At 31.6% G+C, this 25243-nt stretch overlaps 1 protein-coding gene across 2 annotated transcripts in view; it reads left to right on the plus strand.

The window, feature by feature from the left end:
- Positions 1-25243, plus strand: part of Cpap1-j (cuticular protein analogous to peritrophins 1-J) — an 87859-nt gene that overhangs the window by 50440 nt on the left and 12176 nt on the right. Inside the window, exons 1-3 of one of the 2 annotated variants that reach the window (XM_076404463.1) lie at positions 1446-1737; positions 12802-12842; positions 21453-21496. In XM_076404463.1, the coding sequence (XP_076260578.1) occupies positions 12815-12842; positions 21453-21496 (72 nt within the window). In that variant the 5' untranslated portion in view covers positions 1446-1737; positions 12802-12814. Of the gene's footprint in view, positions 1-1445; positions 1738-12801; positions 12843-21452; positions 21497-25243 lie in introns of those variants that run through there. The other variant, XM_076404462.1, reaches the window with a different exon arrangement.

Consider the following 25243-nt stretch of genomic DNA (forward strand, 5'->3'; position numbering starts at 1 on the left):
ACACAATATCGCCATATTGATTTTCAAAATTCTTGCTTTATTCGAAAGAGTGCACTTCCGATGTGGTCCTGTTGGAACCAAGTTAGAATCTGACGAGGGGAAGGAGAGGCAAATCGACGGAAAACTTCGAAATTTTCAAAGGCTTATACAGTTTTCACCTATTCTTTATCTAAAATAATCAGATTTTGGCGAATGATGTTATTGCTGAACTGATATGATAAAAAATCGGAAGTAGTTCAGTGTAGAAGTTAGTCAATTTACTTTTTAACCACCAACCATATCATTTGAGACGTCATAGAGACATTATGGGCAACTGTTTGTATAATGTAATGGTTAGAACGTTGAGCTCACACGCGAAAATCGTGGATTCGATTTCCAACAGAGCAGCAACTGTTTTGTTCTAGTTTGATTGGAACATTTGTCAAATCACCTAGACTAGATCGCAGACCCCGGTGCCTGAAACATTTCTTACTTTCAATCATTGTTTTTTTGTATTTTTATTTTTTATTTTTTTATTCCTATTTTCCTCATACAGGCTATACTTTTACTTGAGCTATCCATTATAATACTTAATAAAATAACTGCGTAATTTATTGAGTAAATATCTAGCACTAAAAAGAGAAAAATAAAATATTTTTAGCAAACAAATTATTCAACTAGCAAACGGTTGTTCAATTTTTTTGTTAAAAATATTTTATCATCCAATCTCCATCCTACAATCTCATAAGGCTATGATATTGTAGCGCCCTTGAGGCATATCGAATTTTACATCGTAGAATAACGGTCTACAGGATACCCAGAAATATAATCCTAGATGTTGAACACGGGCGGGGTGCCAGCAGCGCCAACTAGAACCCGATAACGAATAGCTGGCGGTAACCCCAAGACGTTTATCTGGAACGTTATTGAAGGGTATTTCGATTCATTCATTGCTCAACCATCGTTTGGTTTAGACGTTTTTTTATATTACCAATAAATAACGGTCACATAATGTAAACACCACTGTTTCATTTCGTTTTACCTGCATTCACCGAGCCACATCATTACCCTTAAATATCTTATTCACCTGGTATAGTAGTAGACTCCAGTAGACTTATTTGCCTTTTCAAAACTCAAATTACCTATAAGCTATATATCCTTCTATTTTTATTAATTGTTTCTCTTATCTTCTGTTATTCACGTTAATATTCCTATGAAAATAAACAACGCATTTTACACTAACATATTATGATTTAATCTATACATAACCATGATATATTCAATGTTAAAATCGTTAAGATAATCACCTGACCTATGCGAAATCGTCGAATTTATGTATATCGATGCCCATATGTTCCGAAGACCCATTTTCCACGTTTGTGTCAACAATATTTATAAACTTATTAAGTATGCGTTAGCCAAGCGCATTAACCCAGCTCGTCTCTGCAATATCGCAAATTAAATATACATTTTTTTATGAATCAGGTATACATGTTTCGTAATAGGTCCGGTTCGGGTGGTCCTTGACCTTAAATCCTTAAAGTGTAATCACATATCGAGGCTCATCTTCTATAAATATTTTCGTAACAAGGTCCTCTGGATCCCAAAACTCGGAGGAACAGACGATCTGAGCCGTCCCGAAGATGTCAGTGTATGTTGTGATGGTCTACTGATTGGAGCTTCAAGATTTCCGGTTTCGTGTTGTTAGTGCATATTCGCTATATTTAGTAAAACGGATTTTGTTCAGTTTAGAGTCAGGTAATATTTATATAATACATTATATATAACTAGTGATCGTCCAGTTGTTGAAATTCGACAACATTTTACAAGTTAATTATATTTCTTTCGTAATAAAGAGATATGATACTAAAACTTGTTTTGATGATATTTGTTTAAATTTATTTTATGCATTAGGAGGGCCCATCGGTTCTACCTTAGACTGCTGAATACTGCTGGTTTTTTTATTAAATGCACGTCACAACATTACAATACATAAGATCAAAAGTTATTGGTTTTTTAAATCTGCCTCCTGGTGTTATCTAGGAGTTGTAATACTTCGATATTGACATGAGAATAAAGTCTCTCCTTATATCTCCTTGCAATTCTCTTCATTTTCTGAGTGGCAGTCGGTATCTGAAGGTTTCGGTGTAAGTAATCAGTCCTATAGTATCTCGGTGCACCTACACTACCTCTCAGGACCTCCGGTTTCTGGAAAACTTGTATTTATATTAATTCTCGAGGAAGATTCCCATTATTGAATTCCGTATATTCATATGGGTTTCAAATCTGCTTCTATTAAGGCAATTTATTATGAAATGATAATTGTAATTTTCTGCCAATGAACTAATACATTTTCTTATATTTAACTTCAATTCATTCCTTTTTTGTTTTACATGTTACTTCCAGCGAAGTGTTGCATCAAGATTCATTCCCAGATACTTAGCTTTGTTGTTGTATGGAATGACAATATTATTTTTTGTTGTTGATGCTTGTGCGATCTGATTATACGTGAACTGCATACGCGCACATTTACTTTTGTTAATTTTTAGGGTTAAAACTCGTTAAATTTACATAATTATTCTTTAGTTAAAATATTTTATATCAAAAGACCTAGAAAACCAATATTATCGACCCAACAATAATATAAACAGAATATACGCTAATAATATTACCAGTGTCATCACCTCTTGAACGAAATCTTAGGTATATTTACGAATTACTGGTGGCAAGACAATGTATTTGTAAAAAATTAATAAAAATTTGGAATGGATGGGATGAAGATTTAATGCAATCAAGTACTAAAACAAACTTTTGTACCATGGTTTTAATATTTATCTACATAAAATAATAGTTTTCCATTGAGTTATTCATGTATCTGATCAGAGAACGCTTAAAACAGCATTTTCAATTCATTACTTTTGTTATATAATTTGAAGAAATCTGCTGCCGACGCCCATCAAGCACTTTTAGAAACTTATGGTAATACAGCTCCGTCATATCCCAAATATTAGTTTTGGTTTCAGTGATTTAAAAGTGATGGATTTGATGTCAATAATTTGCAAGACTTATAACATGAAAATCCAGATCAAATTCAAACTCTCAAAGGGCTTTAAGAAATCTCAGAATAATCACATGCAATGTGAAAGATCCGAAAGGAGAAAAATTGTTACCACGCAAACCAAAAATACCATTTCGAACCATTTCAACATCCTAGTTTCAATTCCAGCCAAGCAAAAAAGAAGAGCGTTCTATGACATGTTGCGACTGGCAATGAAAAGTGAATCTACGTCTACAATACTAAGCGCAAATAGGTATAGATGGGTTCAGAAGAGCCATTCACATAGCCGATACCGAAATTTAATAAGAAAAAGTCGTGAAAAATGACGGAAAATATTTTTATTAACATATATTGTGCCAATTTTTCTGCCACGTGAAAAAAATGATCAGAATATATGCAAGCACCTAATACATACTACAGCATCTTATGCAGTCAGTAAATGAGCAATCAACTATAGAAAAAATTTACAGTTTGTATTAAATATGCTAGAAAAGAATCATACACGAATGCATAACCTATTCATTTGTATTGTATGAATATATTTAAGCTGACAAAACGTTTTTTCGCAACCAATCAAAACAATGTTTCGATTTTATCTGCAAACAAAGTTAAAAAGCATTTTAATCATCTGATAGTAGTTCTACAGATATTATCAATGTATGCAAACGCTTTTTTTGAAAATTAGAAATTGAATCTTTCTAGCCATAGATTAGTCAGTTTCCTGTTAAAATTTCTATCCATTCTTTTACTTATATCAAAAAAAATCATAATATCATTTTTAAATATGAGATAATAAAAAAATACACATTAAATGAATTTGTTGTGTCTTTTTTCAAGTTTAATCAAATTTAATAGATGTGATTTTGAAAAAAAATCAACTAGGAAAAAATGTTTTTGGTATAAATACTGGTGACTAGCCGACCCTTAAGCAGCCTCGAATGTTTGAAGAGACAGAATGGCGAGCTCTATTGCGGTGCGTAGCAAGAAAGGATGAATAAACAACGCAAACGCAATAGAGTTTACGGCATATCTTAACAAACATTAACATTAAAACCGATAAAGTATTTAAACTGAACTAAATAGAAAAAATTCAAGAACTTAGAAGGTGGGTCCCACATGTGTTGAATGAAATCTGCAATACGTATGTTTTCTCATTAGCATCTTACTCAAGATATTCCGCAAGGTCACAGAAGACAATGGACAATATTTCCAAGATTAAGTAGTTGGAACCTATTTTTCATATGAATTCGCCATTTTAAAAATGAAGAAATAAAAATAAAACAAAAAAAATAAAGAAAATCTTAAACGGATAGAATACAATACGAGGAGAACATAGAATGATAATGAAAAAAAGCGAAACAAGAGTCATAGTGATGGAAGAGACAGAAGTAATAAATATTCGAATTGACCGTGTAAGAACAGAACAAGCAAAAACATAGGGTATAGAAACTGAAAGTAAAAGAATCCAGGAGATGGAAATGTATGTCGTAATTGAAAAAAAAACATGAATTTGTAGTTCGATATGAATAGAAAATTATTTATTCAATTCATTGATAAAAAGGCAATGATATAAAATTAAAATAGAAGTGTACAAAGCAATTTATAGACCAAATCTCAGTTCCGACACGTGGATATTGTCCAAGACAGCTAAAATTAAGATACAAACAGCAAAAATCAAATGCCTCAAAAGAGTCAGTGTGTAACAAAGATGCATAGGATGAGAAGTAAAGAAATAAGAAAATACCTCAATATATAGTATCATTGAAAGAGGGTGAGGTAGAGGAACTAGGTGGGGACAATTACACTGCATGAAGATAAAAGAAATGAATATGAGAAGCAAAGGGAGAAAAAAATCGAAAAAGAAATTTATATATTGAGTAAAAATCTATTTTCTCTTACTCTTTATTCTTATCTTCAAATATTAAAAAAACTACACCACTATGTGGTACAAAACACATATAGTTATAACTCATACATTACATAGCTCTATTATATCATCAAACTTATTACTAAAGTAGTATTTACCGATAATAAAATCTAACCAAGAGCTCAACATCTACCATTCATATTATTAGCTATAACAAGCAATGGGTCCGTAAATAATCCATTCGAATGGAGGAAAAATTATCGGCATCTTAAAACAATTGAAGCACGACCTAGTTTCACAGTTCGAATTATGTGAAAAATACCGAGGATCGTCTTTTGTTCTGGTCTGGGTGTTAGAATGTTGCGAAAGGTTCAGTTTTCTTCGTTACGCGGAAAGGTCGTTACATAAAAAAAAGCTCTGTATCTGGGCGAAGAAATATCGATGATATCACGTTTGTGATGATGATGTGATGAAAAAAATCAATTAATTAATAATTGCACCCATAGTATATGATTTTTGATCCACAGCTGAAAGCTCATAGAAATGTTTTCCTATTTATTTCATAATTTTTGGAATAGCGATTTTGTTATAAGATTTATTCAAAAAGTCTTTATTAACTCATTTGATGGGATATGTTAAGATCTTACTTTAGTGCTTGGAGATTCTACAAAATTACATTCACTAATCTAAATGAAATAATTGAACAAAAATGTTATCAATTACAATTTATTTTAACATTATAGTACATCTAAAAACTACAGATGATTATACAGTCACAATAGTTAGTGGGTTAGAGTTATAACCTTTTATCACTATTACTTTCAAGAATTTTACATACGTCTGACAACCGGATAACTTTGACCGGCTTATTCGTATACGTGTTCAAACTAATCAGACAGCATTATATCTCTTTTTAACTAGAATAAAATGAGAAGGAAAATATTCTGATTCTAGGACCATATATTCAGCATAAGGGAAAAACATTTGACAGCATAAGAAAAGAAATATTATAGATTAACTTAGAACAAAAAGAAATACGTGATAAAATTATATGAGTAATCCACAAAATATATGGGACAAACATAAATACCATAATTACAGTCAATAATTACACAAACACCTTCATAACTTAAAAAGAACCAGCAAAAATTAAGTCTAAACTCAACATTATTACAGGATTATACTTAAAGAAACTACTACAGCTACTTACACTTAAACTAACTGCAAAAACACTAGACACATGAAACACATTAGTAAAAGAATATGGAATGATATTGAATGAAAACGAGAGTTATAGTGATGGGAGGTCCAGAAGAAACAAATATACAAATTGAAGGAATATAAAAGAATAAGAATATTAATTCAAATATTTGGGACTAGAAATCGTAGTCTACAAAACTAGACTACAAAAATAAATTAATACCAGAATTGGATGGATTTAAATAAGAAAATACCTTTACATAAAACATTTAGAACACAGAAGACAGCTCCGTTGGAAAAAACGAAAAAACATCCGCAAAATTCTCCAATCCTTGCTCCATCTAATTACTACTTGGTCCGATATATGACCTGTCAGAGCAGCCTTTAACTTATTATGAAGATACCAACGAAAATGGGTCGGGTCGTGGATAGCCTCAAAAGATACATCATTTTTTTGAGATACAATGCTTTGAATACACTGAATAAAATACATTGTTGCGAATAAAACTTCAAATTTAAAATATTCTTTTAAAACTTATTTATACGCCTAATTTATATATGTATTAATAATTTCTTTTAATAAAATGTTTATTATTTAAATCACTTAAATCAAGTTCCATAGTGTGAATTGTGTTTGAATTACATCACATTAAAAAGCATCTGCCATATATCCATTTACGTTTTAAAATGCATCCTATTTCTAAACTACAGAACGTCCGAACACTGCATAATTCAAATACAACATCTACCTAATAAAATAGTGATAAATTATTCAATGAGACCTTTAAAAAATGAAAACTACTCTCTATTATCCTATTGCATTTGCCACTTATATTCCTATAATAACTTTCACAGGACCCGACAATCTTCACCGTTAGAACGTTACACAACTTAACGATGTTATGACCGCTCTCAATAAAAGTCCAAACAAATTACAACGAGATATGAAAAAAACGCATCAGAGATCTTATTACTTCAAAGTGGATGCTCGAATATTAGTAAACCATGAACCATTATCAATTTGGATGGATGGAACTGTGTTATGGCTGATGTGGCAATCGCTTTTGAGAATTATAAAATTTTTTACAGCAAAATTTCCACTAACAAGTATAATTTGCATTAATTATCTTGCAAACCTAATACTAATAATATATATATATATATATATATATATATATATATATATATATACAGTAGCGTCAATAAATATTTTAACAATATACAGGAAATTCGTCATTATTAATATTAAGATTCAGCGAGATTAAACTAGTATACCAATGACCTTAACATATTCTGCCACTATATCCAATTTTTTAAACTACCAGAAATATCAATGACCCAATAAATCAACTGTAGAAATAGATTAATCGCCGTTTAGAAACTAGTAAGAGAGTAATTAAAAACGTTCAATTAATTTTAAACGCTCTGTAACATTCGATAATAACTGTAATTTGGATATTAGCACTTTTTAATATTGTAAACGAGAATTTTGAATAATATCTCGCCGCTATGTAAGTAAAAATAATTGTAAAATGAAAATATAGCCCATTGATTAGAATTACTCTGTCTACTTTGCCTTGACGGCATTTAAATGCAATAAAAAAGTAACACGTTCTAGAATTTATTCAAAAGATGATCCATTTTCAAGTATCTTTATCAGAAATAGTCTCAGAATATTTGATTATGAAGTTTGCAAAGGTAGGTCAAAAGAACCAGTTTCTGTTTATTGTAATATTTCCTCTCTTCCATGCCCACCATCTTGAGTCAAATCTGCTACAGCTCAAGCTTGTTAGAAATAATTTACCGTCGTAAAAGAAAATAACGATAATACTTATCATTTATATCATTTCATCACTATTTATGAGACCTTCATTGTAATACATTCTCTATTCCACACACACTATCTTAAAGAATGAGAAGGTGCTGCAGCTTGACCGATTTGGCTTATTTCTTCTCTCGTAGACGCTACTATTCCCCTGTATCACTGATATCAAATACTTAACTACTGCTCTTGCTCTAATTCATATTTATATTAGCTTAGATTATTCGTGATTTCTCAGTACTTTGAACTTTTTTTCATTTTTATCAGTCATTTTTTTCCTTTAATTACATCAACTAAAATGTGCAAAGCAGAGTTAAGACGAGACGTCTTAGGCCAACAGCTCGAACCTGAAATAAATTCAACAAATAGATTCGCACTTACATATAACTAATAAAACTATCATAAGATGCCTGGAATAGTTTAATAATTTTAAGGGGAACATCTTCAGCATTCATATCTGCTCAACATGAGGGCCAGCAATTGACAGACTTATTCCCCTTTTTTGCGACATAAGTATTATTATAATTTACAAATAAAGTATACAAAAAATAAAGTGCAATAAAAGTCTTTAGGGGAACATCTTCAGCATTCAGATCTGCTCAACATGAGGGCCAGCAATTGACAGACTTATTCCCCTTTTTTGCGACATAAGTATTATTATAATTTACAAATAAAGTATACAAAAAATAAAGTGCAATAAAACTTTAGGGGAACATCTTCAGCATTCAGATCTGCTCAACATGAGGGCCAGCAATTGACAGACTTATTCCCCTTTTTTGCGACATAAGTATTATTATAATTTATAAATAAAGTATACAAAAAATAAGGTGCAATAAAAAGGTACTGGTTATTGAGTAGATATACAGCCCTGTCAGTATATAATAAGCTGTTGCTTTACCAACAAATCTTAAAGCCAGTGTGGATTGATGGTGTTCAACTCTAAGGTTGTACCAGCCAAAGCAATAGAAATATCATACAAATATTCCAAAACAAAGTACTGCGGAGTATTGTTGATGCTCTATGGCACATTCGTTATCAAGGACTAAAACAGAGTTTCCATTAGCACATCGGTGTTGAGGTTCTCCAACTCCTAGATAATGATGGCTTAGTCAGAAGATTGAAGAAAGTGAACCGTTGGTTTAGTTCAGTGAAGTTATAAGTAAAACTCATGTGCATAAAAACAAAGTGCACATTAAAACAGTTATATAGATGTTAAGCCAAAAGTGTTCATTGTAGAATAAGTACTTTGTAATTTTAGAACGGTAGCAAATTAGGATAAAAACTATTATGATAAATAGCTTATTAGTATTAACTTACTTAATTGCTATTATAAAAAATTTAAAAAAGATTGTAATAAACAAAAAATAAGGTTAACTCCTAATAATAAAATGTTACTATTTATACAGCAGTAAAATTTACGATAATTTTGAAAATTAATTTAGCAGAAGCACCACTATAATCAAAAGTTATTATAGGCTTATCTAATATTACCTTTAATTTTACAATACTTTTTATAACAACAGTTAAAAAAATTGGAAATAATTTAGCTGTTTTACAATCAACGCTTATCTAACATAAACAGCATCCACCTGTTTGTTAGCAACCAATTTGGTAACACCTACGACAATGAAAACATAAATCATATCGCCGCCCGTCACAAAAAAAAAAACGATACAAAATCAAAACGGTCGCTATCAGCATATTACCTCTCCTTACTACCACGCGTTAACAAATCATTGTTGAAAACATTATGTCACTTTCTTGTCTCAGCTCGTGTGGCAATTCAAACGGACGACGAAACAACAGAGATGGAGGAAAAAGACCGAAAAAGCGGCTTGGGAACCTCTTTTGTTTTCTCGCCATTAATAATATGAGCGTCTGACCTGGATCTGCTTTTTATCTTTTCGGTTCGATCAAACGGTGGGCAGCGGTTTCGAATGGTCTCTTTTTTTCTCTCTCTTCTTCCACAGGAACGTTCAATTTTAACGGTTGCGCCAGCAATCCATCGCGTTCTAGGATGATTGTTATGCAAATTGACGGCGGTGGTGGTATGGCGGGATCCATTGTTGGTTATAAATCCCATTGATTAATTACCAGCAAGAAATGACCCATTTCTTTTATACCGTGATATCATCGCCAAGTGTAAGAAATACTTTTATTTCTTGGTAAATAAAGTACAAACATTCATGGAAACATTATAATGTCTATCTTGATAATTATTGTCAAACAGGGTCACATACACTGACCTACATCCAATATATTCGGGTGTTCCATAGAGCAGTGTTCTTGGCCCTTTGTTATATCTTACGTACACAGCTGACCTACCGACCTCAAGAAACACTACTGTTGCAACATATGCTGACGATACAGCGGTTTTATCATTACACGAGGATCCAACATCAGCCACAAGAAACCTCCAAGTTCATCTTAACAAAGTCGTGTGTCTAACAAAAGTCTGTGGTTGAAAACGTGGCGTATCAAAGCAAATGAGACAAAATCTACCCATATGACATTTACCCTTTATAGAAGAACACGTCCCCCAGTAAAACTGAATAATCATGAAGTTCCGCAAAAGGACAACGTAAAATATCTGGGAATGCATTTCGATCGACGTTTGATATGAAAAAATATATAGTTACAAAACGCAAACAGCTTGGGCTTACACTAAACTATAGGTATTGGCTGATAGGGCGTATATAATATATAATAACGTTTTGCTATATAAATCAATACTCAAGCCCATTTGACCTATGGTATTGAACTGTAAGGTACTACTAGCAAATCTAACATAGATATCCTCCAGAGGTTCCAGAATAAAGTATGATATCCCCATAGAACCCATAACGAGTGTGATTCGGAGTGTTACTGCGAAGTACTATGAAAGATTATTAGTGCATCCCAATACACTCGCCAAACAGTTAAATGTGCGCGATGACAGTGTGTAGGCTCAAACGCAAACTGCCGTACGAACTAATTGATAGACACATAGAGTGAGATTTAATAATCAATCATTAATCTATATCATTTAATAATAATAATAATAATAATAAGGATAGTTATATTATATAACTGAAATCATATAATAATACTTATTGCCCAAGGATGTTCTAGGAAATTAATATAAAAAATCTTGATAATATACATGATATTACAACGGTAATTGCAATAACATTTATCTATCAATTACGTCAACAAGATGCTCTTCAAGAGACTCAGTAAAGGAAGTCAAGATTTCCAGTCAATGCACCAGCCATTTTATCCAAAAAATGTACATCCTAGTCCTCCTCGAGTAGCGTATGAGTCATCAGGCTCCCTCTACATAATTTGACAACAATGTCGTTCTTTATTTTCTTACACAAGAAGCGAGCATATGCCTAAATAGTAATAAACCAGATCCTTATTTTTAATTTTTGGTCATTAATTAATTAATAATTTATCGTTAAGTCATTCAGAAAATTCAATCCAACAACTCTCTCGAAATTTATATAAAACGTTAAAATAACAAAATGAAATTCAAAAATCATTAACAAATTTGTGCTTTCAAAGTCTATCAAAAGTCCTACTAATTTCAATCAGTTTATCTATTGATACGGAATTTAAATTCTCAGAAAAGATACCTATGGGAACAAACAGAAGTAAAAAAAGGTAAAGTAAAAAAATCACACCAAAAAATTCCCTCAAAATCAATTCACAATTATATATAAAAAGTCTTACTATTTATAAAGTTTCAGCTTCCATATATTTCAAATCCATAGACAATTCCATCCATATCAGTAAATAGACTGAGGCAAGTCAAGTACAGCTGAGACAAACCTTAGTTTGTAAAATGCCAAAAGTGTACCAGAAGAGAGAAATCAAACTACTTTATATTTATAACCTTTACGTTATCTTTTATCTACTGCTTTGGTTTCAATGTATTAATATATTATATGTTGTGAATTATAATTTTTTATACTATTATTGTTTAATTATATAATACGAGTTGGCAGACATTGAATCTAAACACGTTTCACATTATTAAAAAAATTCAAGTTTACGTTTTCTAAATAAAATTATGTATGTCAAAAAGCGACGAGAACTTATTCAAATTCCCAATAAAAAATTACTATGGAAACCAAATAATTAACTTGATTCAATATATTAGCATATTTGATGTTAATGTCCGTTTATATTAAATAAATTCAAGAAAATTAACCAGAAAAGATAATCATGTAATAGCATTCGCTCGTAAAATAAACGCATTGTTAGGTAAAACAATAAAAATATATTCAACAATATAAGATACTAAAGACTACATTTTTGACTAAAAAATAAATCATATCGCTACTTTAATTATAGATCTATTTTGATTAAAGTAGTATAAAACAATTTCCTCAAATACTTTAAACATTATAGTCTAGATAAAACATGTTCAGTAAAAAGAAGTCTCTAAAAAATAACGAAAAAAACTTCTATCTAATCTAAAAATGTTTAACATTATAAAAAAAATTAAGCTTGCGCGTACTGAACAAATTTTATCTGTCAAAAAAGCGACGAGGACTTATTCAAATTCCTAATAATAAATTTCTATAGAAACCCATTAATTAATTTAACTCAACATATACGCATATTTGATGTAAATGTCCGTTTGTATTAATTAAATCACTGTATATATCAACGAATCCACATATTAATATTTCGTATTAATTGATGTTTTTATTATAATAAAAAAAAACGCATTAATAGAAACAAATAAAACATTTAGCAACAGGTCTGGGAATGAGCGTTCGTAACGGTAGGCACGACGATGACCTTCCTGCCTAATATTAATGCAACTTTTTTTTCTATGCCTCTTTAAAAACCATATTTCCTAATGGATTGTTCTTTTTCTTACAGAATTTTACCTTCAATGGAGCAGTACCACATCTTCAAATTGGGTAAGTAGATAACGTGCGAATACCGAGCGATAAATAACGGATTTTCCTCAAGGAGATGTTGAACGTAAACGATACAAACAAGTCAATTAATCCGGGCTGTGTCGAAATAATCCCGTAGAAGATCATGATATCTAGTTTTTTGTTATTAATAACCAGTTTGTTCGATTAAGTTTTACCAATCAATAAACAATAAGTATTAATTTTGTAATACTCTACATAATAATTATTTTCTAATTGTGCCCAATAATGTATAAAAACAGGTCAATTGAAAAGTCATTGGCTACGTGTCAGATAGATGGCGCTACTAGAATTAAATCCATATGTTTTTTAGTTAGCCCTAACCCTCAAAAGATGCATGTATAAATTTGACAACTGTCGGATCATTAGTTTGTGAATTATAGCATTTTGAGTGAAGCAACTTTTGTTATTGTGAAAAAAATGGATAAAAAGGAATTTCGCGTGTTGATAAAATATTTCTTTTCGAAGGAAACAAATACAGTTCAAGCAAAAACTTGGCTTGATGCCGAGTTTCCGGATACTGCCGCAGGAAAATCAACCATCAAGAATTGGTATGCTAAATTTAGACGTGGTGAAATGAGCACCGAAGATGGTGAACGCAGTGGACGTCCAAAAAGAGGTTGTTACCTACGAAAACATTTAAAAAATCCAAAAATGATTTCGAACGATATCATGATATCATGATATATAATTTAAAGATATTAACTGAACGTGTACATCATATCATTCATGAATATTTGGTTATTTGAACATGCTTTGCAAAGTGGGTGTCGCGCGAGCTCTCTTTTGACCAAAAACAACGACGAGTTGATGATTCGGAGTAGTGTTTGAAGATAATCGAGCGCAATAATCCCGAGTTTTTGCGTCGATATGTGACAATAAATGAAACATGGCTCCATCGTTTCATTCCGAAGTCCAATCGACAATCATCCGAGTGGACTGCACACAATGAACCCGTTCTAAAGCTTGAGAAAATGCAACAGTCGGCTGGCAAGGTTATGGCGTCTGTATTTTGGGATGCATATGGAATAATTTTCATTGACTACCTTGAGAAAGGAAAGACCATCAACAGCGGCTATTACATAGCGTTATTGGACCGTTTGAAGGACGTAATCGCCGAAAATCGGTCGCATTTGAAGGAAAAGAAAGTGCTGCTTCACCAAAACAATGCGCCGTGTCGCAAGTCAGTGAAAACAATGGTAACAATCCATGAATTGGGCTTCGAATTGCTTCTTTATAAACCGTATTCTCCAGAGCTGGCCCCCAGCGACTATTTCCTGTTCCCAGATCTCAAAATAATGCTCACTAGGAAGAAATTCTTGTCGAATGAAGAGTTAATCGCCGAAACTGAGGCCTATTTTGAAGCAAAGGACAAATCGTACTACAAAATGGTATCAAAAAGTTGGAGGGTTGCTATAATCAGTGTATCACCCTTGAAGCGAATTATGTTTAATAAAAAAAACTAATTTTGACAAAAAAATGTATTTTACTATTGTAGGCCGGGGACTTTTTAATTGACCTGTTACATAAGATCAGAATCCACATTTTCACTGGCATTGCACCTACTTTCCTCCTGATCCATTTTTAACTTATTCTCCTACAAAAACGGGCGAAAAAACCTTTCTTCATCTGATTATTACTGTCTTCCGTTTCTTCCGTTTTCCTTTGTCCTTCCTTTAATCGTTCTCATTGCCTGTTTGTCTTTATCAGTTTATTTTTTGATCCTTAAGAAATAAGAAACACATTCATGCGTATCGAGGGCAAATTAATTATTATTCCACCATTTCAAACTAGATGGTTGTAAAAATTCGATGAAATAAGAATAGTTTAGTAGAGAAGGAGATCTAATCTTTTTTTCTGATATATTTGCTCCAAAAATTCCAAGCTGACTAATTAAAAAACGCATTTGTACCCTAGGAAACTACTTTAGAGAAACGTACGTACTTAATAAAAATTTTCAAATAAATTTAAATTCAAATTTTCACATCGATTCAAATTTCTTCAAATCTCTTTCAAGTTAATATATGTAAAATTATCATGGATGTGAAATCTATTTAGGATGAATAAAAGAATAAAAATGATCGAAGAATCTGATATAATCAAAATTATGTATAATATTTAACAAACCGTCAAAAATTATTATATTTGGATAGTCATAGTAAAATTTGGATAGACTTTTGATAGTCGTGAAGAATTTGATTCTTTTAGGGACAAACCACTAGTTAAAGGGGTCCCTCTCAAATTATTGCTGCCATATAACTATTACTGACAATTAGTTATTATATTAGATAGTATTAGTTATAGGTCCAAGATAATTATCGTTCTGATGACGCGTTGCAATATCTATTGATATTTTGGATAGGAAAAGACGGCCATTAAACAAAGCAATGTATATACAACATATACTTTTTTGTACAAGTGATTTATTTGTATCTTACTTATCTTTTCATTGTTCATTCGCAGACATTAACAAGAAACTTAGCGCGATGAACTTCTACGCAAACCGATTGATAATACAGCCAGTTCTTTCATCAATACATCGTTGATATGTATACCAAAATTGAAAAGTGTAACAATACAATTTTCTGCAATTATCCTCTATTAATTAAATACTCATCATTAGTTGTTTCTGTTCTCAATATATATATATATATATATATATATATATATATATATATATATATATATATATATATATATATATATATATATGTATATATATATTGACACATTATTATAGAACATAGTATTCTTCCATCATCATCTGTGGGCAATCCAAACTGGGATGGTATCAAAATTTTGTTGTTGGCACTACGAATGAAAAACGTTTTAGCAGGACAGCGTCCGTCGGATCTGATAGTTGAATTATAGAAACCTTACAAAATTACATCTTAAATATAAGTTATTATAAAAGGAAAAAAGTGAAAAGCACCGGTTGACTCTAGAAAAGGTCACGGCGTCTTACGATAAATATATCGCCGATAAGAAAAAAGAGAGAAGAGAAAAAAAGATCGTATCGAATGATTGAGATCGTCGAAACTGATGATGACACTCCCGCGCCCATTGTACACATTTCGCCAAAAGTAATGATATATCGTCGGTCTCAGTGGGCTCTTTTGTCGTGCAAAATGGCCGGGATCTCTTTCGTTTCGTTAAGACACGGAATCATTTACATAACGTATCGATTGGCGACTTGGATGAATGAAAGAGCGTACTTTTACCGGATAATTAATGCACAGATGGTGACTCGAGATATTCTTCACAATATATTACACCATTTATTATGGAATTACGCAGGTCCTACAACATCTGTTTAACAGCACTCATCAGTCTTAACCAGATGAAATATATGTAATCCTGCAAAAACTAAATATTTGTAGAACATATTTGTTCGCTGTCTGAATATCCCTTCCTACTAGTGTCCACTATTAGGTCATTCCACACGTCACACTTTAATAATATTCTTATAATATACATCGTATGGATAAAATAATAGAAACACCTCATATACTATGTGTACCGGATATACCAAGTCATTACTGAAAGTTCATAACAATTTTCAAGAAAATGGAAAAATTTATTTATTTAAAATATTGCCTATTTAATTCTATACATCTTGCAAATCTTTCAGGCAATTAATGGATGCTATGCAAAAAAAACACTCATCGAGCCTTTTTCTAACTCCTTCGAAATTTACGCTGTTCTGTAAGCGCGTGTTCCATTAATACGAAAAGTAATAGTCGGGCGGGTGCGATAAGATGTCCCAACTCAGTGCTTTCAATGTTTCCTTGTCATGTTTTACCTTATGAAACAGCGCGTTATAGTGCTGTAAAATCACTTTAGTGTGTCTTCGGATTCGTTCTGGACATATTTCAATCAATCAATGATTTTGAATGACCGTAAAATGAAACTGAATGAAATAGCAGACACTCTAAAGATATCAACTGAACGTGTACATCATATCAATCACGAATATTTGGGTATGAGAAAGCTCTGTGCAAAGTGGACCAGCTCACTTTTGATCAAAAACAACGACTAGTTGATTATTCGGAGCATTGTTTGAAGATAATCAAGCGTAATAAATCCAAATTTTTGAGTCGATATGTGACAATGGATGAAACATGGCGCCATCATTTCACTCCGAAGTTCAGTCGACAGTCATCCGAGTGGACTTCAAACAAGGCAAGGTTATGGCGTCTGTATTTTGGGATACGCATGGAATAATTTTCATTGAGTACCTTGAAAAAGGAAGGACCATCAACAACGACTATTACACAGCGTTATTGGACTGTTTGAAGGACGAAATCACCGAAAAACGGCAGCATTTAAAGAAAAAGAAAATGCTGTCTCACCAAGACAATGCACCGTGTCACAAGTCAATGAAAACGATGGCAAAAATCCATGAGTTGGGCTTTAAAATACCTCTTCATCCACCGTATTCTCCAGATCTGGCCCCCGCGACTATTTCCTGTTCTCAGATCTCAAAAGAATGCTCACTGGGAAGAAATATTCGTCGAATGAAGAGGTGATCGCGGAAACTGAGGCCTATTTTGAAGAAAAAAAAATCGTACTGCAAAAATGGTATCGAAAAGTTGGAGGGTCGCTATAATCAGTGTATCACCCTTGAAGGGAATTATGTTGAATAAAAAAAACTAATTTTGGCAAAAAAATTTGTTTTACTATGGTAGGCCGGGGACAACCATATCTCCAAAAATAATTTTAATTTAAAAAAATGACATTAAGGGCGTTAATTTTTTTCATATTTTTAATATTTCTAAACGAATCTGTTACGTAAAACTGGAATTACTTTTCCCCCAACCTTATATATTAAAGCAAAAAAAAATCAGTACTGCCATACTGTGATTATTTCCGTTCGAACATTGAAAAATGGTAAAAACTAGCAGCAGTTAGCGGTGGTAATTTCCTGAAACTCGGACTGTGGCAGAATTTATACGGCCTGTTGCAACCGTTTGAATGATGGTTCCGAATCAGCATCCCGGAACCTCCGTCAGATTTGTATCGAACTTTTAATTAATAGTCGGCTATAACTAGTTTTCATGTACATATGTGTGTAGAGCTGTGTATATTTTTTTCGTTACAATGGCGCCCGCCGGTTGTTTTTACGGATTGCGTTTTAATTTAGTTTGTGGAACATTCGCTTTGGTACATTATTTCAATTTCAGTGGACATTAAGCAGATTCAATAAATAAGTTGCTGAACTATATTTTTTTAATTATTGTGGTGAATTATATATTCGGTACATGCCAGGTGTATCTGTAATTGTTTTCTGGTTTTTGTATCGATATTTTACTAGCCATATGTATGCAATATAATGATGTGATTATATGGTGATAGAGACTTACGGCGAACAACTCCAACCCTAAAAATATGTGAAACGTGGTTTTAACAATTCAAATGTGGTGATTTCAACGTTCAAGACAAAGAATTGCAATAGTTATTGGATGAAAATGGTTATCGGATGAGGACCCAACACAAACTAAAAAACGTCGAACGATGGCTGCCACATGAAATCAATGACAGGCGATTAATAATCGTCAGTGAAATACTACTTCAAAGGTATGAAAGGAATCAATTTCTGAATCGAATAGTAACGAGTGATGAACAATGGATTTATTTCGAAAATCCCAAGCGAGAAAATCATGGTTATCACCTGGCTAAACCGACTCCAAAATAAGCCAAAAAATGTATTAAAATGTCTTAGATGTCGACTGTCCAGACCTTGCTCCATCTGACTACCACCTTTACGCATCGATGGAGCACTCGTTTACAGAGTACCTCACTAATTTCAATGTAAAAAACATATATATATATATATATATATATATATATATATATATATATATATATATATATATATATATATATATATATATATATATATATATGTATATATTTATATATATATATGTATATATTTATATATATATATGTATATATATATATATATATATATATATATATATACATTTTATATATCTTAACATTATATTCTTGATTATTTATTATTTATTGAATTTAGACACTTTATTACAAAAAAAACAAAAATTGAAGTAAGAAGCTTGTAAAGTTTTGTTTAGCTATATTTAAAACAGAGATTTTCTAAAAGAAACATTTTACAATAAGTTTTATTGTTAATAATATAAACCAAGATTTAAGTATCTAAACATCTATCAGTATCCCAAAAGTTATTTATTATTATAATGAAAGAAACACCTTTTGCTGTTCCTCTGAAATCTTTTAACTAACGACTAAACTACCACAAAATCGGTAATTGCAAGACTAGAATTTCTAGAGGATCTTCAGGATATCATAAAAATGTTTTATTGTTAATAATACAAACCAAGATTTAAGTATCTAAATATCTATCAGTATCCCAAAAGTTATTTATTATTATAATGAAAGAAACACCTTTTGCTGTTCCTCTGAAATCTTTTAACTAACGACTAAACTACCACAAAATCGGTAATTGCAAGACTAGAATTTCTAGAGGATCTTCAGGATATCATAAAAATGTCTGAAAATTCTTAAATTAAAATAATTCCGATATAGTTCTTTATTTTTAATATCTTTATTAGATACGCTTAGGACAATCTTAATTATACATTAATTTATTACTACTTTTCATTTGTACTTGGATTAATTTACAAGCAAGACGGGTGCGAGAAAATACATCAATATGTATTCCTCAATTATAAAATAACTTATAGCTATAGTTTACACTTAAGGTATACACTTTACATAAGTTCGTATGGTTTGGTTCGCTTCAATGACATCCTGCGCGCTATCCAGCAGTTGTATTGCTTCCACGTTAGTATGATTTAGTAATCTTCTTTAGTGTTTCAAAGCGAAATCTTGGATAATTTCGCAAATCGGTTTGATTTCCATGTCGTTGTACAGTTCTTCGTCGGTTATGTAGCGATAGACATTGGTAATCAATCGAAGAACCTTGTTTTGACAGCGTATTCCAATACAGTGGTTACTAACTTTTAGATTATATAATTTATACAAAGAAGAAAGCATTAAAACCACTTAGATGGGAATTTTTATCACACCCTTCTGTCTGTACTGTACTGTCCAAACCCTGCTCCATTCGATTACCACCTTTTCGCATTTCAACCATATATTACACAATATTTATTAACATGATGACAATAATACTAATTAATTAATAATAATGATATAAATTAATTTATTTTAGCATTCATTAGTTATATTATTACGATTGGTATCTATTAATATATCTATATATAAATAGTAATACAAATAAACATAATCTCCGTCGATCAGGCTTAACATAAAAAAAATAATTCACAGGAGAGTTTGCTTAATTTTTTTGGTTTAATTAGTCAAGGATATTCTCATCCCACAAGAAAAAAACCTGAAATGATATCTGGTTCAGTATTAACTACCATCGACATACTAACCATGGATGTTTAGGTGAGGAATAAATTCTATAATAGCTAATTATCGAAAATAGCTGAAAAAAAGGTCTTAATTGAACATGATTAAAAAAAAAGAAACCAAAATTACTTATGTTTACAGTGCCATCTTGACCGGTATGTAATATTCATTATTATAATATTATATTATTATATTATTATTATATTATTATTATATTATATTATAATTCCAAGCACATTTTAAATTTACGACATATTTTTTCCTAGATATTCGGAAAACAACAAATTAATTTATTGATATATGCGAGACCAAAGGCCACGCAATGACAAACAATGACAGCCCAATACTCATCGCATCTAGACAAATAACAAAAACAATAACAAATGCAATACCCCGTCCGACCAAGTCAAGTCCTCTTTCATTGACCGATTTTTAATGGCAATTACCGGCTAATTAATCTCGGCCGAGGGTCCTTGACTCGCTTTACAGAGCGTCTATGACTTGTGCTTTTCCTAAACTCGCAAACGCTACGATAAGTTCCTCGATCTTCCTACCATTTCTACCAGTTTCGTAAACGGATCTGTCCGACCGATTGTATGGTAATTCCAGTAGCGGAAGGAATTAATCTCCGAACGATTAATGGGCAGTTATCGAGATAGTATTTAATTTAGAACATAAATTAATCAAATCCAGATATTATGGTTAATAACGACGAAATACTACTGTCGTTGTCTAGAGATAGTAAATCGATGGTAGTGTAATACTCTATGAACAATATAGATTCTTATGTAAGTGTTTAACTGTTTTGTTATATTACTCTCCAAAATATCACAAAATGTCTCAAATAATTTTCCCTCGGTAAGAATGCAGTTTATTTGATGATTTCCCTAAACTTGGATACTCATTTACCAGTGATCTTCTAATATATAGATTATATTCTTGAACTGGGAATTAGCTTGTTATAACCTCTTATTACAATGAAAGTCAAAGGGACTTAAATCTGGCGACTAGGGTGATTATTCGTATTATACTTATTTAATTCACGAGAGAGGTATTTTTGAGGTACAGATTTATGCACGCATTATTAATACCGTCCCTATAACCTTGTTTATAACTCTATTATTTTTTAATTTTTTTTAGACTATTTTTAATGCTTTGTTTTTTTTTCAGGATTGACTCTCCTATTATGTACAATTTTCTACACACAACCAACGGTAAGTACGTTTTTACAGCTGAAAACCAAAAATTCAATTTAAAATATATTTTGTTTATTATTTATAACAATAATAATCTCATTGTTTTTTTCTTGATTTGCTACGGTTCTAAAATTACAGAGTACCTATTCTACAATGGACCCTTTTGGCTTAACATCTATATCACGTTTACTTTAATGTCCACTGAGGTTTGCTTATATCACTCAGACTGTCGTCCACACTAGTTTCAGACTTATTGGTAAAGCATGTACTAAAGAAGATAATAAGAGAGCTGAATATCTACCCAATAACCAGTACTTTATTTGTACTTCAGCTTCCGGTCTCCACATTTTTGCTTAACGTGTGGTCTCTACCTGAATTTATCATCAAAGCAAAATAACGAGACTACTTACTCATTTATATATAACAAAATACAAAAATATTTTTACAACAGGACAATACTCGGTTACATATTAAGATATCTGTAAAATATACGGAAATACTTCTATAAAGAGTACTATTAGCTATCATTTATCCATGCCACATGATTTTCAGTACTCTTTATGGAGAGATAAACTGGAAAAGAAGAAAGAAGAGCAAGTACTTGAATATATGGCATACGGTTTTTCTACACTAAATTTCAGATGATGTTAGGAAAATGAGAAAAGAAATCCCTCAAGTTTAATTCGCAGTTTTAAATTTATTTATAATTTAATAAAAAACACATTATTAAAACTGTATGCACTCCCTCAATGCGATAATACGGCAATACCAGCACACAGCAAGCACCATCATAATATTTGTTTACATCTCACACAACAAGACAATGCTAAGCATGCTTGCGTCGTACAATGATTTAACTGCTTTATTCAATTTGTCGACTATTAAAATAACTTCATATAACTTTTCATGAACTTACTGTTCGAGCAAGATGGTAAACGACCGTAAAAAGTAATCAATGTATAAAACCTAACCTAAGTGTTAAATTTAATGGTTTTGTACATTTCTCTGTATAAGAAACGGTTTTTCATTTAGTATTATTGAGTTATTCAATGTATAAACATACTTGTCATGGAACGCTCTAAATTGTATTTTCGATATTCGTTATTTCTGTTATATGATTTGAAGACGAAGTTCGTCAATTATTTTTAGAAACTTATGGTGATAATGCTCCTTGCTGTGCATATTGTGTCATCAAAGAGCTGCTAATACCGATTGAAACTGTTACTGTAGATACCTACCGATGTCAGTAAAACAAATTTCACATTGTTGCAAAAAACAAGCGATAGCAAGTAATAAACACAAAGTTATCCTCTAGCGTGACATAGTTCCACCACGCATTGTAAGAGTTGCGAATGATGAGCTATTACAACCCAAATTAGTAGTTCTCTCGCACCCTGCGTACTTTCCAGACTAAGCGTCTTCTGATTACCACTTGCAAACGGTTATTGCAAACGGAATATGCTGAAGAAGTGTGAAAATAGATCAATGATTGGATCGCTGAAAAGCCAACATCGTTCTTTCGACCCGTTATTGCCATATTGTTAGGAAGATGGGAAAAAATCGAACATGTTGTATAAATTTTCTTAAAAAAAAACCTTCTTAAAGTGAAATTATATGAATAAAATTATCAGAATGCATGAAAGCACCTAATTTATCGAAGTTTGCTCAGAATCAGACCATAATCCATCTCTATGAGCTTACATAAATCTGAAGTAATACGCTCTAAAAGTTGAACGTCCTTTTCCTAGTTTTTAATATATTTTATCAAATATATTGCTTGTCTCAACCTAGATCAACCTATGAGAATAAATACATTTTTCTAAATACAATATCATTTTAATATCAATATTGAATATACAACCAACCCAATATGCATAAAATATATTTTTAGATGATTATTACAACAAAATACGTCGCATCGTTTATGTTATGTAGCTCTCTTAAAGATTCACCCATCCAATCAGTATATAAAAAGCAGACACTGTAATAATATTATATATATTTCGCATTTTGTTTTGTTAAAACAAATGAATAATTTATCACCATATTAATTTTCCTTGTTAGATAAATAATTCATTTCATTCGCTTTCAAATTTAATCGCATATCTACACTACACGTTATGATACATTAAATAAAATCCGTGCTTATTTTTAGCTCTGTGATCATCTTCACAAGCATCAAGGTAAAAAATGGAATATATTTGAAATATTTTAAATAAAATTGCCATTGAACACCCGCATTTACATCAAATCCAAGAAAGGCTTTTAAAAAGAAGGACAAATGAATAGGCCATTCATAAACAAGACGTATTAATAATATCCAAACAAGCAAACATGCACCTTTATGAATCCAAAAAGCTCCTCATTACTATTAAGCACTTTTACAACGAATGTCATTTAACTCAACATTATGTGCTGTCGTGGTAGAAGAATATTTTTAGGGTCTACTAAAGTTTTATGCAACCTTATTCTCCGATTCATATATAAAACATGGAAACAGGGAAAACCCTTTTGTTGACCAGGAAGTTTTTTTTTAATCTCTTCTCTAATAAGTATTATTATATGATTTCCGTTATATAATATAACGATCCTGACATGTAGAAGATTACCTCAGTTAGTGATCTGCTGTACAACTTATAATTTAAATCTTATTCTAGATACTATTCTAACTTATTCTAATGTCTATTAATCAGTTCGTATGGTAGTTTGCGTTTGAGCCCACGCACTACATTGTCATCGCGCACATTTAACTGTTTAGCGAGTGTATTGGGATGCACTAATAGTCTTTCAGAGTACTTCGCACTAACACTCCGAATCATACTCGCTATAGGTTCTGAGGAGATATCGCGCTGAATCAGTTTGTTGGAAACGTAATATGGGACATCGACGATAACTCGCAACACTTTATTCTGAAACCTCTGGAAGATATTTATGTTAGATTTCCTAGTAGTACCCCACAGTTTATTACCATAGGTCCAAATGGACCTAAGTATTGAATTATACAGCAAAACCTTGTTATCTAATGATAATTTAGATTAACGCCCTATTAGCCAATACATTTGGTTTAGTTCAAACCCAAGCTGTTTGCGTTTTGTCACTATATGTTTTTCCATGTCAAACGTCGATTAAAATGCATTCCCAAATATTTAACGTTGTCTGCTTGCGGAAGTTCTCAAGTATTCAATTTTACTGAGGGACATGTGCAAAGGGTGAATGTCACATGGGAAGATTTTGTCTCATTTGCTTTGATACGCCACGTTTTCAACCACAATTCGACTTTGTTAAAATGAAGTTGGAGGTTTCTTGTGACTGATATTAGAGACCAGGAAGTATGAAAAAAATAAGTTTTAATCTTCTGAAACAGCAGGCAATGAACCATGTGTATTTCCATTATATAATAATACACATTTTAAACTTATTTTTTAATTTCGAACAATTAGAATGTGAGAAAGTGTGCCTTTTTTACTACCATTTCAATACAATAAGCAACAAGTCAAATTACACCGCACTTGACTGTCCTTGACATCGCTGTCCTATGTTATATACAGCAACCGAAGTCATATAATCATTTACTCGACTCTTAAACCACTGATTTCGAACATCACATACATTATTCATGTTCGTTTCCAAGAATAACAGATACATAATTAAATATAACATTGATTAATTTAAGCCACTTGTAATTTCCTAACAGAAACTATAAATCAGCATGTTTAATGACTGGCCACGGACAGCAATCAAAATTGTTATTGAGTGTATATACTA

Source organism: Rhynchophorus ferrugineus, unplaced genomic scaffold, assembly GCF_030347505.1.
Source record: "Rhynchophorus ferrugineus isolate W39M unplaced genomic scaffold, kcgeb_rfMv2 rfM4, whole genome shotgun sequence".
Taxonomy (NCBI): Eukaryota; Metazoa; Arthropoda; class Insecta; order Coleoptera; family Curculionidae; genus Rhynchophorus; species Rhynchophorus ferrugineus.